At 40.0% G+C, this 14,978-nt stretch overlaps 1 protein-coding gene across 2 annotated transcripts in view; it reads right to left on the bottom strand.

The window, feature by feature from the left end:
• LOC131220774 (cation-chloride cotransporter 1) overlaps positions 1 to 14,978 on the bottom strand; it is a 36,639-nt gene continuing 21,661 nt past the window's right edge. For both annotated transcript variants that reach the window (XM_058215609.1, XM_058215610.1), the window contains 3 exons: positions 7,154 to 7,554; positions 2,486 to 2,647; positions 1 to 1,237 (listed from right to left, as the gene is read on the bottom strand). In XM_058215609.1, coding sequence (XP_058071592.1) covers positions 147 to 1,237; positions 2,486 to 2,647; positions 7,154 to 7,554 — 1,654 coding nt within the window. In that variant the 3' untranslated portion in view covers positions 1 to 146. The remainder of the gene's footprint in view (positions 1,238 to 2,485; positions 2,648 to 7,153; positions 7,555 to 14,978) is intronic.

Consider the following 14,978-nt stretch of genomic DNA (forward strand, 5'->3'; position numbering starts at 1 on the left):
TAGCCAATAAAATCAAATCAAATAAAAAATTCCTGAATAACAAGAGTAGAAAGAATGAATTTAATTTGTGGACTACTTTAACAAAAAAAAAAAAAAACTAGACTCATACATTGACGCCCGAAAAACACGGGAATCGATGGGCCACACTATGTGAACAGGGTCACGACGTCTCGACGATAACCTCTGACCATCAAGAGCCTCGGGACATTCTCGACCAACAGATCAATGTATTCCATGTAGAAGTAGGATGGGTGGTTGAGCGGGGGCGGTGGGAGGCTGATGAGCACCACCGCTGCCATCCGCGAGTATCTCAGGATCGTTGAGTTCAGCTTCAGTGTTGTGTACAGGAACTTGTCCACCTGCTGCTCGTTCACAACCACTGGTTTCCCATCCGCCATCAACGGCCCGCCCACCCTCGCAGCTGCCTCCTTCATCTCCCCGAGGTAGGCAGCAATCCGCCTTTGCGCACCGGTGAATGCCTCCAGAGAGTCGTCCTGCTGGGGCGCACTGTCAACATGCACCTCCCATGACTTCATGGTCACAACAATCACCTCAGCCTGCATCCGTAGATCGTAGAGGAACTTCTTCACGTCTGCCTTCAGCTCCTCAGCCTCCACGTCCTCCTCAGCTATGCAGAAGACCTGGATTTTGCAGCTCTCGAAGCTCGCCTTCGTTAGCAGGAGCTGCGACAAGAGGAGCATGAGGCCCCCGTCCCGCACGATCCAATAGAGGTCAATCGTGCCATACTGCTTCTGGTACTCACCGGGCCACTCGTCGAGGCCCTTCACAATCACAACTGCCTTGTTGGCGATGATGCAGTCGTTGATGATGCTGACAAAGGTGGTGGGGATCTGGGTGAGGTTCTCACGGCGCCAGATCTCAGGGTAGCGCATGACAACGATATTGGGCTTGAGGTTGCCGAGGCCCATGGTCTGGACAATGCCACGGAAGCCCTCCGACATGGAGGGGGCCACGATGATTTCAGCGACGCCCTCACAGCGCTTGTAATCGATGTAGGTGCTGAGTTGGCGGCAGGCAATCTTGGCATCCTCAGCACACTCGTGGTAGTCACCATCGAGGATGGAGACAAAGATGGACATGCCTCGGCCCTTCTTCTTCATGCAGTTGGCAAAGTCGGCAAGCTTGGGGTGGCATGGAACATTCTCCGGGAGCCTACCCCATGGACGGCAGAAGATGAGTGGGATCGGGTACCAGTTTTTGGGGTGCACTTGGTTGGCTGCAACAGTGAGAGATTGGTTAGCTAGAGAGTGAGAGACGTGGCATGTGTCAACAAAGCATGCACATGCAATATCAAACCACTGATCAGAAGAATCCCGCCATGAGCATTGCCATCATGATCATCATCATCTAAGCGTTATACCAACTAATTGAGGTTAGCTATAGATCTTTAAAAAACAAAACAAAGGTTTGCTATAGTGATCTCATCCAGCTATTCTGCTCTATCAAGGACCATGTCCTCAGCTAAACCATAGGTCATTAGATCTTTTCTTACTACCTCGATCCTTTTTTGGGCCGTTCCCTTGCCCTTTTCCCATCATGAGTGGGCCATGCTTAAAGATCATGCCCGTCCACTTAACAGGTAGCCCCACACGCAAACACTAAAATAAATCCTGTTGCTCACCCTCACCAACCCACAACGCACCCCCCCCCCTTTTTTTTTTCTGGCTGAGCATTTTGCTCATACGGGTGCAACTCACCTGATGAGGGAACCAGCATGATTTCTGGGCCAGGGGAACCATACAGTGGGGACCACCTAAATGTGTGCCCTGAAACTCTCACATGTGTGCTAAGTTGGCATGCGCCATGAATCACCTCTTCAATATCTCCTCATGCAAATCACAAACACGCTTTAAAGAAAGGAAGAAAATAAGATCCAAGTGTAAATTATGGGAGACTGAAGGCGAGGCTAGACCATGCAACATAACCAACCACATGAACTTGCATGCATTAGCATACGTATTCATTTTTATTTTTATTTTTTAAAAAAGAAGGCATGGATTGATGCATACACCTGCAATGCATACCAGGGTATTCAAAAACAGTTACGTATGGTAACGGTGGGACCTGTTACTCGATACAAGGCTGAAATGCCCAAGGTGAAAGACAATGGCCTTTAACAGCTGTAATGGACGATACAAGGCTGATACATTTATTTTTTTCCTTAAAAAAAGAACAGAAATTTTTATTTTTTTTTCTTTCAGAAAGAAAATTTCAACCATTGCAGGGCACTTATGGCCCATATCATAAAAGTCATACGGCCGGCCACTGTTATCGAATACCTTGATGCATACGTACATCTTATGTATAATGACATGCTAATGATTCGCATAGATGAAAACATGAAGGAATGGTATTTCATGTGGATGTTTTTCATGACATCAAAATGCAAGAAAACAATTGCACAGCATTTGACCTTCCCTCACCAAATGCGGGTTAAGTCTTCATAAATCTCCAGTATACATACCTCCCAATGATCGGAGACTCCGCAGAGCCAGTTGAAAATATGCGCTCTTGAATCCATCACCCCAATCCCCAGCCTTCCCCTTTATGCTAACATAATAATAAATAAGGCTCACAAGGGCCAGAGACACCACAGTGAACGACCATGAGATCAGAAACATGATCACTGCACAAACCAGCAGAGTGGGAGTTAAAAGATAGCTCCAAAATAACACAAGGAAGAAAAGTTGTAGCCAAATGCTTGTGCGTGCATGCACACACCTATATACATATACATACATAATTGTAAGTATGCAAGTACCAATGTTGTCAAAATTGTTAGTTATTGTATCGCAAATCATAATAGGGGTTGAATCGTATTGAATCACAAATCGAATTGTAGATTGTAAGAATTTTTATGATTTTCGTAAAAATATGAAAAATATAAATAAATCAGAAACAATAAAATAAAAACTAAGAATCATTCTTTTTGCCATCAAGATGCAAAGTAATACCATGTCTGATAGTGTTAAAGGATTCTTATCTTTCCTAATTCTTGTCTTTCAAGAAATTTTCCTTAAAAAACTTACTAAGATCCTTTAATAATTTATGTTCTTATTACCTTTCTTGAATGTAGAATCACATTGGAAAAGCGGCATTTGATTCTATAGACCGATGAAAAAAGATATGTTGATTTCTAAACATCATTCATGACCATCCATAAAAACATTCTTGATAAGTCATACATCAAATTGGTGTTTCTAAGAAGAAATCATTTTTAAAAAATCCACAGTTTACCGTTGATAAGAATATATATCATCAAATTTCTTATAAAGAACAAAATAAAATAATTTAGCTTTTCTAAACTAATCTTTTTTTTAACATTTTTTTTGAAATGATTTTTAAAGCCCCCACTAATTTAAAAACATGAAATGAAAGCCAAGTGAAGCTTAAAATAGAAGAAAACAGGTGTGATTTGAATCGTAAATCATAGGATTCATATAAAAAGGAATTCAGAGGCGGGATTCAAATCGCTTTGCTTAAGATTCGACTGATTCATATAAAAAGGGATTCAAAAGCAGGATTCAATTCGCTTTGTCTGAGATTTGACTCGAATCGTAAATCGTAGGATTTTGACAACACTAGTAAGTACGTATGTATGGGAAAATGTACACTATGAGGACGACCTCATGGGAATTGCCAATGAGGTCGAGCTATGTGCATCAGACATCTTCCCCATCAATCAGATGCACCCTTCCATGGTCCATGGGCCTCAAAATCAGGCTAATCCATAACTTTGTTGGGCCACACCAAAGACAATGGTTGAGTGGATGCCCACCCACTGAACCCGTGCTGATTGTTTGTAGGGCCTACTGATATGTGGTTCAGACATCCAGCCCATCCATTGTGTCCCCCACTTGGATGAGGGATCAAACCAAATTTCAGGCCATTCCAAAACTCAGGTGTGCGCCCCACCAAGTGCTTTTAGATGTTTTAGGCATGATTTCACATGGTTTCAGATGGTGGCACTTGTGTTCCAGATACAACTGATTTTGGGACATCCCATGACCTAGAGGGAACCCACCAAATGCACAGTGTGGATATCAGAAACACATCACAGTGGGGCCCACAAAGCTTGACATCATGGGAAGCTCCCATGAGATCAACCTCATAGTACTGTTTCCTTACATGCATACATACATATATATAGGCATGATTTCACGTGGTTTCAGATGGTGGATGTCTGGCACACATCACTATGGGGCCACAAAGCTCGACCTCATGGAAGCTACCATGAGGTTGATCTCATGGAAGCTCCCTTGTGTGTGTGTGTGTGTGTGTGTGTGTGTAGCATAGATGTTTTCAAACAGATATGGGTATTTTAATCTTTCCACTATTGAGTAACTAAAACCTGGAACTAATGGAAATGATAGTTTGACCATGGTCCCAATAACATGGTATTAAAAAATGGTTACATGATGGATGGTAACAATGGTAACCGTTATGAATTTGGAGCCCGTAACAGCAGTTACCAAAAAAAAAATTACATTTTCACAAAACATGCTCTCTTTTTCACACAAAAAAAAGGACGTAACGACCATAACAGCCTGTATCGTAATGGTAACACCAGTGGCTGCTATAGTTGCCATTACCATAATGGAATACCTTGCAAACAACATGTAAATTGCTGCCCTAGCAGCAACCTCCCTGCCACGTCATTTTGGGCTGCCTAATACCATAGTGACAGATCTCATTCTTGGGAATTTCTCAGGGAGATTCAAAATATGATGATTTTCAAAGGATATTATTGGAAAAATCTCATAAAAATTATAAAATATTTATTATACATTTATGAATAATTTCAATTTTTTAAACATATAATTATTATTTACTCAAAAGTTTTAAATAAATTCCTTGCTAATATTGCAACATTATTGCGATAAATTTGCAAAAAAATAAAAACTGCTAATAATTTGAAAATCTCACGATAATATCATTTCTTTAATTTTTTTCGTGAAAAAATCATGATATTTGTCACGGTGGTTAACACATGCACGATCTTGACGAGTTGTTCCCTTTAGCAAGGTTTTAGAACAAAAACCCAATCAAACCCATAACCATTGTTTAAAATACCAGCAATATTATTGATAATACCACCGATATTCTTGATATCGCCGAGGCAACAATACAGAAACACCTGGAAACCATAGATTTTCCATGTATCGTGCGTATCAATATATAGATTTTGTCGTCTGTATTGCCAATACAAATCTCTCATGTGTCCGTGATACTTGCAATATTATCGCCGACATAGTGCTTTTGAAAAAGTGTGACATTGGGAAAAAAATCCGGAAAAATGGAAAATGACTAGAGTTTTTTTTTTTTCCCCTAAAGCTTGAATTTGGGGCTTTTGGAAAAAGTGTGAGATTGGGAAAAATCCAGAAAAATGGAAAATGCCTATTTTTTAGATTTTATTTTTTTTTGAGAAATTTGTTTTGAAGTGGATTTCAACCGTAGCTTCTTCTTCTTCTTTTTTCTTTTTTCTTTTCTCAAAGCTTGAATTTGGGGGAGATTTGACACAACAAGTGCAGTAGGCCAAAACTTTAAAGGTGAGAAATTTTTTGAAAATGCCTCTTTTTTTTTCTTAAGATCTTTAGCCTAAATTTCAACTCAATTCCATGTCTATGCATGATTCGCATGCATTGACATGGATTTGAGTTGAAAATGTCAACATTTGGAGGTAGAAATTCGGATATATATATATATATATATATTCCTCCAATTTCTCCCCTAAAGTTAGTAATTGAGGATTGAAATTTTAGTATGTTGATGAGAGTTGGCCAGCCTATCAATTCTCACAAACTTTTCAGACTTTTCAGAATGTTTTAATTATTTCAAATTACGAAAATGAATTAAAGAATATGTTTTGATTAGGAGAAAAGATCATTTCATCATGAGATACTTTTCGTTTATTTATTTATGGATGGATGTTGATGAATTGTATCTTCCATTTTCAAGAAAAATATTTTTTTTTAAAGATTTATTATAAAATATTTTTAAAAAAAAAATCTGTTAATTTTCTAAAAGTAATTTTTTTCATTTCATAAATTTCTATTTAATGTTTCTTTTTTCTTTTTAAACAATGAATATCTTTATTCATCTTTCAAAAAAAAAAAAAAAAAATTCTTTTTAATATAGAGATGAAATAACAGTTTTTTTTTATTAGGCGGACGAGAAGAACCCCCTAGATGGCCAATTGGGTGGACCATTAATGGTTCCCGTGAGGGTGTTTAGTTGTCCCCTTTCTATATTCTAGCTTAGGTCTTTTTCTCAATAAAATTATGTTCTAATCGCTCAAAAAAATATGATGTATTGTGGATGGGTCTCTTTTTTATGGATGGACGCATGTATACACGTATGATATGTGTGTGTGTGTGTGTGTGTGTGTGTGTATTATCTGTGTGTGTGTCTTTTTCTCAATAAAATTATGTTATAATCGCTCAAAAAAATATGGTGCGTGCGTGCGTGCGTGCGTGTGTGGATTGATGGATCATATATGTATGCATGCATGCATGAATAGACGATGGATGGATAATATATGTATGCATGCATGCATGAATAGACGATGGATGGATAATATATGTATGCATGCATGCATGGATAGACGATGGATGGATAATATATGTATGCATGCATGCATGGATAGACGATGGATGGATCATGAATGCATGCATGTACGTGTGTCTGTATTTTCACCTGTATATATATGATATCAACTCTTTTTGGTTACAGTTGCATGTGTTTTTTACAACAGCACATGGTTTAAGCTCCTATTAAATGAAAACTTATTATGTATTATTTTTTTTTGCAATATTTTGATTCCTAAATATATAAGATTGTGTCTTTTTAGCATCTCCTGAAGTTTCACTGAAAAATTCCACCTTTTTCTCCATGTTTCAGGTATCAGCGATAATATTGGTGATATCGATACATGTTTTTGTATCCTGGGTCATTGCTACATATAAAAATACCGATACACCAAACACCACCCATAACAAAAGTTACCAGAACTCTCAAAATGAAGCCACATGCAGCACCCAGTAGTAAATGTAGATGGGTATCGAGCCTCTTAAACATAATAAGCATGCATGAAATTTCAAAAGAAACAAATGTAGAAATAAAGGCAGCATACCGATACAGAGACATGCTCCAAGAAGTGAGAGGCTCCAGTGGTGAAACTTCCATCGAGGTCGCCAGCTTGGAGCGTCGAGAAGGTCCAAAAGGAAACAAGATAAGTTCACGCCAGCATAACACAAAAGGAAAAACATGGTTATGGTCGGTGAGATCAAATCCAGGTTCCCTATCACAACACAGCTGATGCAGATGAAGGCCGTAAAGAGAGTCGCAAGGTGAGGCTCACAACTGTCTGCAACCTTGAAATATTTCAGAATGGGGAGGATATCATCATTGGCTATAGCAGCGAGCAGGCGTGGGGCCCCTGTCAGACTCTGAAGTGCAGCACCTAAAGTGGACAGGATGATCCCAATGTAAATGATTGCCGGAACAGGCCAAGCCACTGCAGCAGTAAGTAGCCTGCGTACAAGTTATAGTTCTGCTGAATTTGAGTAACCAAAAACAATAAAATACCAGTTCATTTTTTATCTGTTCTAAATGACATAAAGCAATCTTCCAAAAGACATGGGGCCTTGAGCAATGAAAATAGCACTCTTTCAACTTCTAGGTGATTGATTTCATACATGGCGAGATGATTCTGTAGTTCTACCATCAACTGGTCCAGAAAATTGCGGAAACTAACTAATTAACCACTCAAAACTCGTTAGACTGTAATCAACTGGTTACTCATAATCAACCTATGTAAAAGACTATTATATAGGTGGAGATGAATCTGTGGATCTACTATCAACTGGTCCAGAAAATTGCAGAAACTAACTAATTAACCACTCAAAACTCGTTGACTGTAATCAACTGGTTAATCATAATCGACCTATGTAAAAGACTATTATATACTGCTTTGATTATAACCAGCCTATGTAATGGTCTACTAAATTACGCCTTTGGGAGTTCTATGCTCTCATTGCTGGTCCCTAGCATCGGATAGAGGAGGGCTGCACCAGGTTGACGGCCAGTGTCACACTTATGCCATAACTTCCAACATGTATCTGAACACTATGACATTCAAAACTCACTGAAGTTATGGCCCTTAATAGAGTGGAATGATGGAAAAGGATTCATGTAGCCAACCCAATTAGTCGGGATAAGGCTTAGATGATGGTAATGAACTGACTAACCACTGAACCGATCAGGTCAGAGGGTTGGAAGAGCAAAACAATTTTCTAAGAACAGGCTGCGGCTGAGTGTCTGATGATTTAAAAAGGTGGTAGCAACAATGCACAACAGAAAAGGGCAGCATGACCAACCACAAAAGCAGTATCAGCTGGTTGCTTTTCTAGTTGATGTAGTGTTGCTACCACTTTTATTGAAGCACAGAATATTCACAGGTAGAGGTTTCAGACGATTCAATTCAAACAGGCCAAAATCTGAGGAAGAAGTCCAGATTTGATTTGATTAAAAACAAGTTGAGCTGAGTCAAAAATAGCATAGCTGACATGTAAAATGAGCAAATTTCAGTCGACTCAGCTGACTTAGGGCCTGTTTGGTAAAACTTAATTTCAGTGCTTATTACTGAAATAGGCATTTTTCAGTGATTTTTCAGCAAGCCACTGACACGGGTGTGTACATGTAGGTCCTTGTGTAGGACCACTACCAACATGGGTGTGTACGTGTAGGTCCTTATGTAGGACCGCAAAGGTTTGTGGTGAACCTATTAAAAAATATTGTAAAGGTTTGTGGTGAACCTATTAAAAACCATTGAGATAGTAAAATCTGGTACACCAGAGTTTGGGTGCGTCAGCCGAGAATGGAGTAGGCATTTAGCTGAACCATTATACATCCTTGTGTTTGCATTTATTTATGTGGATGCAATTCTATTTATGCTTGTGAATGATTTATTTATGTTATATAAATGCATGAAATAGATTGTATGCTAGGTACTTATTAGATTAGAGCGCACAATTAGTATTTTCCTAATTATTCTTCAAGGACTAAACTATCTAGAGTTTGATCCGTAGGAGCTTTAGAATAATGTCTAATAGAGGAATTTATTGTTGTTGTCACAAAAGGGGTAAATCTTTTGACTCCATGCATATGAGTAAATCTGTCGAAATTTTAAGAGAAACTCAATGTTACAACTGCAAGGGTCATAGCCATATTGCCTCTGAATGTCGTAGTAAAAGTAAATCAAAATGAAGGGCAATGGCAAACTACATGGGATGATTATGAGAATTCCCATAGTGATGAAGACCTCGGATCCTTACAAGTTCTAACGGCCTCCACCACTTCTACTCTCACTATGAATAAAGACTTGGGAGAAAACTCAGGCCATAACACCTCGGAAGAAGAAGATGACACATCCTCTGATGAAGAAGAAGATGATGTCCAATTGCAAGATGCAAACGGCCGGCTTTTCACTAAAAGTTTGAAATTTATAAAAATGATAGGTCGGGTAAAAGCTAAAAAGAATCAATTGGCTAACTAATTAGAACAAGTAAAATCTGAAACTCTCTCCCTAATTCAAATACAGGAAAAATCTTAAGTTTAACATTGAGGAGACTTTAGGGAGATACACAGGTCTTCAATTTGAACTTGATATAGTTAAATCTGAAAATCAAGACCTAAGATTAAAGGTTAGACAACTTGAATATTCTTTTGCTAATTCTAAGGTTAAAATTACGCAAACAAAAGGTCAAATAGGTAAATCTTTAGGTATGGGTAAATAACCTTTTGGGGATAAAAGAGGTTTTGAACTTGATAGTCACACCCTTGTAACAATTTCTACTCCTTCGGTGATCATAAAGGACTCGTCTTCTTCTGGAAGTAGGTCGAAAGCCTCTCCTGTGTGTCATTCTTCGGGAGACATAGGCCACATGAAATTTGAATGCCTAATACCTAAAAACTGGCAATCCACCTCAGTCCCAAACTGTATAAGTAAATTTGTCGTGACTGAGAAAATGGCACATCCTATGAGGAGTCCTAGAAGATCACCCAAGAAGAAGAAGTTTCCAACCCCTCCAAGAATGAAAAATCATATGAGGGAGTTAATAAAACAAATTGCCCTTCTAAATGAGAAAACAAGGAAAATGTTTGGTGGGGGCAATAACGATAAGGGTAGGAAACATATTAGTAAATCCCCTACCAAACACAGATCTCCAAATAGGATTCCACCAAAGAGAGTTGAATTTGAGAAAGAAATACTCTCCCGAAAAAAATCCAGGTCCTATAAAATTCATACCTCAGTGGGTTGTGAAAAATGATCGGTGATCCTTGTGGATCTATATGAGCTTTATAAGCAAATCTTAGGATTATAGCCTCTTTATCTTTTCGTTAGTTTAACTTTAAGTTGCTTCATTCTCATTTTTATTTTTGCTAAATTATCTTAGTCATGTTGCCTAATAGGTATGTCTCTTGAATGACCATATTATGCATGCTCCATCAGACGTATTGGTATATATGCACCCTTATTACAATCCTTTGTCAGTATGTGCTTAAAGGTAAATTAATGATTTATCGAGCTTTCCATATTTCTGTGCTTATTGAAATAACTATGAAATTATCTTTTTGTCACAAAAAAGGAAGAGAACTCGAGATCCCACCAAAACATGTGTTGAATTCTATTTTGCAGATTCACTTTGTTGCAAGGATTTGATGGAGTTAGGGGGAGCATAGCAAGTGTCTGCATGTCATATCTGTATTTATGTTGTAAGTCATTGTAATACTTGACATGTAAATTTAAGTTGTTTTGGTTTGTCATTGGTGATGCACCATGACAAGGTCTAGCTTAGGTTTTGTCACGTAATTGACAAATGGGGAGATTGTAAGTGCCTCGGTTTGTTAATAACATATGCTAGTGTGTCTTGAGTCGGTTGAGCCCCCATTGAAAGCCTCTAGATGAGACAACTCGATAGGAAAACCTTGTTTCATCATCCCAAGCCTTAGGATTTAATTTAAACAAGATCAACTAGGCTTTAAAGGTATTTCATGGATTTTCGATTAGACTTGGACCATTTTCGGTCCGACATAAAATGACCAAAAGAGTTGAGAAAACAATCGGAAATCTATGCACCTTTTCAGCCCAATCGGTCCGACCGAAATCAGTTAAAAATTGTCCAACAAGCAAATTGCACATTCTTGATCATTTTGATCGAATCGAAACTCCAATCAACAATATTGATTTGAGTTCGATCGAACTAGCCATTATAAATACGTTTGAGCTTTTTTCTCTATAAAAAGGGCATCTAGATCTTTGCAAAATAAATAGTTTTTTGTGATTTAGAAGCCCTAGTGTATCCCACTCCTCATTACTTTTAGGCTCTATCCCAAAGAGATTTGTGTCATCTTCCTTGTGATTCATCACTCTAATGAGCATTCCAAGCTCCCTTTGAAGATGTACACGCTCTCAAGCATTCTCTAGAGGTTAAACACTAATCTCATAGGTAAATTAATGCAGGGGCATTTTCACACCAGGCTGGAGTGGGGTGGCCTATAGGATGCAAGGGCACAGTCGGGGTGGTTGGCCCGTATGAAGTGGGTAGCTCGTGTGAAGCAGAACCCATGTGAAATGGGGCCCACGAGGGGGGTTCGGCCGAGGTCCTAACTCATGCAATGTGAGGCCTGGGCTATGAGATAAAGGGATTAATTCGCCATGCTCTATCAATTCGAGCTTTTAGAACAAGTGATTAATTGTCCTGCATCAAATTGGTATTACAGCGAGAGGTCTCGTGTTCGAGACTCCTCACCGGGGGTGATTAATGCAGGGGCATTATCACATCGGGCTCGAGTGGGGCGGCCTGTGGGATGCGGGGGCACACTCAGAGTGAGTGGCTCATGTGACGCGGGCCCCAACCGTGTGAGGTGGATGGCTCATGTGAAGCAACACCCATGTCAAGTGGGGCCCACGAGGGGGTTTCGTTCGAGGTCCTAACCCATGCGATATGGGGCCTGGGCTATGAGATAAAGGAATTAATTCACCATGCTCTATCAGTTCGAGCTTTTAGAGCAAGTGGTTAATTGTCCTGCATCATAAATCCTTATGCCTATCACCCTCTAGAATGCTCGTCTAGGTGAATCCTCAATTGAAACCAACTATCCCATTAGTTGTAGGAGATTTCACCACCATCCCATTACATTGTCATCCGTATAAGTACATCATTACAAGGTAGCCGATCATTGGAGTTGAAGAACGTCCACATCAAAGATCAAGGGAGCAAAAAAGAAGTCGCATTAAGATTGATCGAGCATCTCAAGAAGGCGCTATCAACGGGGCTCATCCAAAACTTGTAAGAGGTTAATTAAAGTCCATAGAGTTTGAAACTCAAACTCTAATTAAGCCCTTGTGTAGGACCGCTGCCAATAGGAGTATACGGAGGTCCTTGTGTACGACCGTCTCCGGTAGGAGTGTACGTAGGTCCTTGTGTAGGTCTACATAGGTTCTTGGTGAGCATATAGAAAACCTTGTAAGTCTTCGAGAGAGCCTCTGACGGGAGTACATAGTCTACATGTGAGCAGGTTCTTGGTAAGCCTATAGAAAACCTTGTAAGTCTCTAAGGAAGCCACCGACACGAGTGCATACATGTAGGTTATTGGTAAGCATATAGAAAACCATTAAAGTCTCTGAGAGAGCCACCAAGATGAGTGTGTACATGTAGGACCGCCACCGACACGGGTGTGTACATGTAGGTCCTTGTATGAGACTGCCATCGACACGAGTGTATACGTGTGGGTCCTTATGTAGGACCGCAAAGGTTTGTGATGAACCTATTGACAACCATTGTAAAGGTTTGTGGTGAACCTATCGAAAACCATTGAGATAGTGAAATCCGGCACACCCAGGTTTGAGTGCGTTAGCCAAGAATGGTAGGCATTTAGCCAAACCACTATACATCATTATGTTTACAATTGTTTAGGTAGATGCAATTCCATTTATGCTTGTGAATGATTTGTTTATGTTATATAAATGCATGAAATAGATTGTATGCTAGGTACTTAAATTAGAGCACACAATTAGTATTTTCCTATGTCACATCATAGACTCTTTGCACATTTAATTGTATCTTTTAGAGTCTATGATCTTGAACCCAATTATCCTTGTAGCTTAATTTGCATTAATTGGTAAGTAGTTTTAAGTGGTCCTATTCACCCCCCTCTATGACTTAGCCATATTTCTAAGCTCCGCAAGTTTCCACGTGTCATGGTATCGTGTTAGATAATCCACGCAATTTCACAAACTTTTTTGGCCCAAAGAAACTTTCAATGTTAGACATTTAATCCCCACTGCTTTCTGTAGTGTGGTCTACTTGAGCTTTGGATTTGCCTCATTTTTAGGTTCAGGCACTGGAATGATCTCACCAAATGGATGGACGGTTTGGATATAATAAATATACCATGGTAGGGCCAACAAAACTTAGTGGTGTCAACCCATAACAAGGGTCGGTGTTGCGTAGCACACCATGTTGTAATGCGGATTGCCCTTGAAAGCCACGATGCAATGCGGATTGCTTGCGAAAGCCTCTCGGATAGGGTTGTCAACGGGTCGAGCCTAGGGTTAGTCTTGGCCTAGATTTTGACCTATTCCGGGTCGGGCTGCCAGGTCAACCCTATTCAAAATTCTGATTTTGCAGGCCCGGGCCCGGCCCATCGACACCCCTACTCACAGAAACTAAGTGGGGTCCACTATGATGTTTGTGAGAAATCCACCTCGTCCATCCATTTTTTCATATCACGTTAGATCATGTGACATAAAATGAGGCAGTGCAAAACTCAAGTGGGCCAGACGACATGAAATAGTGGGTAGGGAAATGCCGACCATTGAAACCTCCCAAGGGTGCACTGTGATGTTTATAGTCCATCCATAAGGTCATTCCTACTGGGATGAAGTGAAAACACAAAATATTAGCCTGATCAAAAACTTCTCGTGGCCCCATGATTTTTTCAACGATGGACTAAAATATTCACTATTTCCTGTCATGCGACCCACTTGAGTTTTGGATATGCCTCAATTTTTGTCTCATGTCCTAACGTGATCCGGAAAATTGGATGGTCAAAGAGGATTTCTCACAAACATCATAGTGGGCCCCACCAGTTTCGTGAGAAATCCACCTCCACTAGGGACGGAAGCGGATTACGTGTTGTGCCACACAGCACCAACACCACCGGTGGTGTGTCGACGTCACCGAGTTCGGTGAGCCCCACCATGATGAATGTGTTATATCCATGCCGTCTCTCCATTTTTAAAGATCATTTTAAGGCATGAGCCCAAAAAATGCGGCAGATCCATAGCTCAAGTGGACCACACCAAAGAAAGAAATAGAGATTGAACACCTACCATTGAAAACTTCTTGGGGACCATGGAAGTTTTGGATCAAGTTGTTACTTCATTCAGGTCTGTGTGACCTTATGAACAAGTTGGATGGCAAAAAAGCATCATGGTGAGCCTAGGAAGGTTTCAACAATGGTCGTCATTGTCCCCACTGCTTTCGATGGTGTGGTCCACCTGAGCTTTGGATCAGCCTCATTTTCGGGCCCGTTCCCTAAAATAATCTTGCAAAATGGATAGATGGTGTGAATATAACACATTCATCATGGTGGGGCCCACAGAACTTAATTAGGTCAACACACCACCAAAGTTAGTGGTGTGTGGCACACAACGCAATCTGTTTCTATTAAGGACTACCCCCACCAGGGAGCGACTTGGCTGCGACCCAGAACTAGTGATGTCAGAAGGCCCACATCGATATATGCCATTGTATATCCACATTGTCCATCTGTTTTCCCATATTATTTTAGGGTATGGTCCCAAAAATGAAGCAGATGCAAATTTCAAGTGGACCACACTAAGGAAACAATGACTATTGACCGTTAAAAACATTTTGGAGGCCAAGAGA

Source organism: Magnolia sinica, chromosome 12 (assembly GCF_029962835.1).
Source record: "Magnolia sinica isolate HGM2019 chromosome 12, MsV1, whole genome shotgun sequence".
Taxonomy (NCBI): domain Eukaryota; kingdom Viridiplantae; phylum Streptophyta; class Magnoliopsida; order Magnoliales; family Magnoliaceae; genus Magnolia; species Magnolia sinica.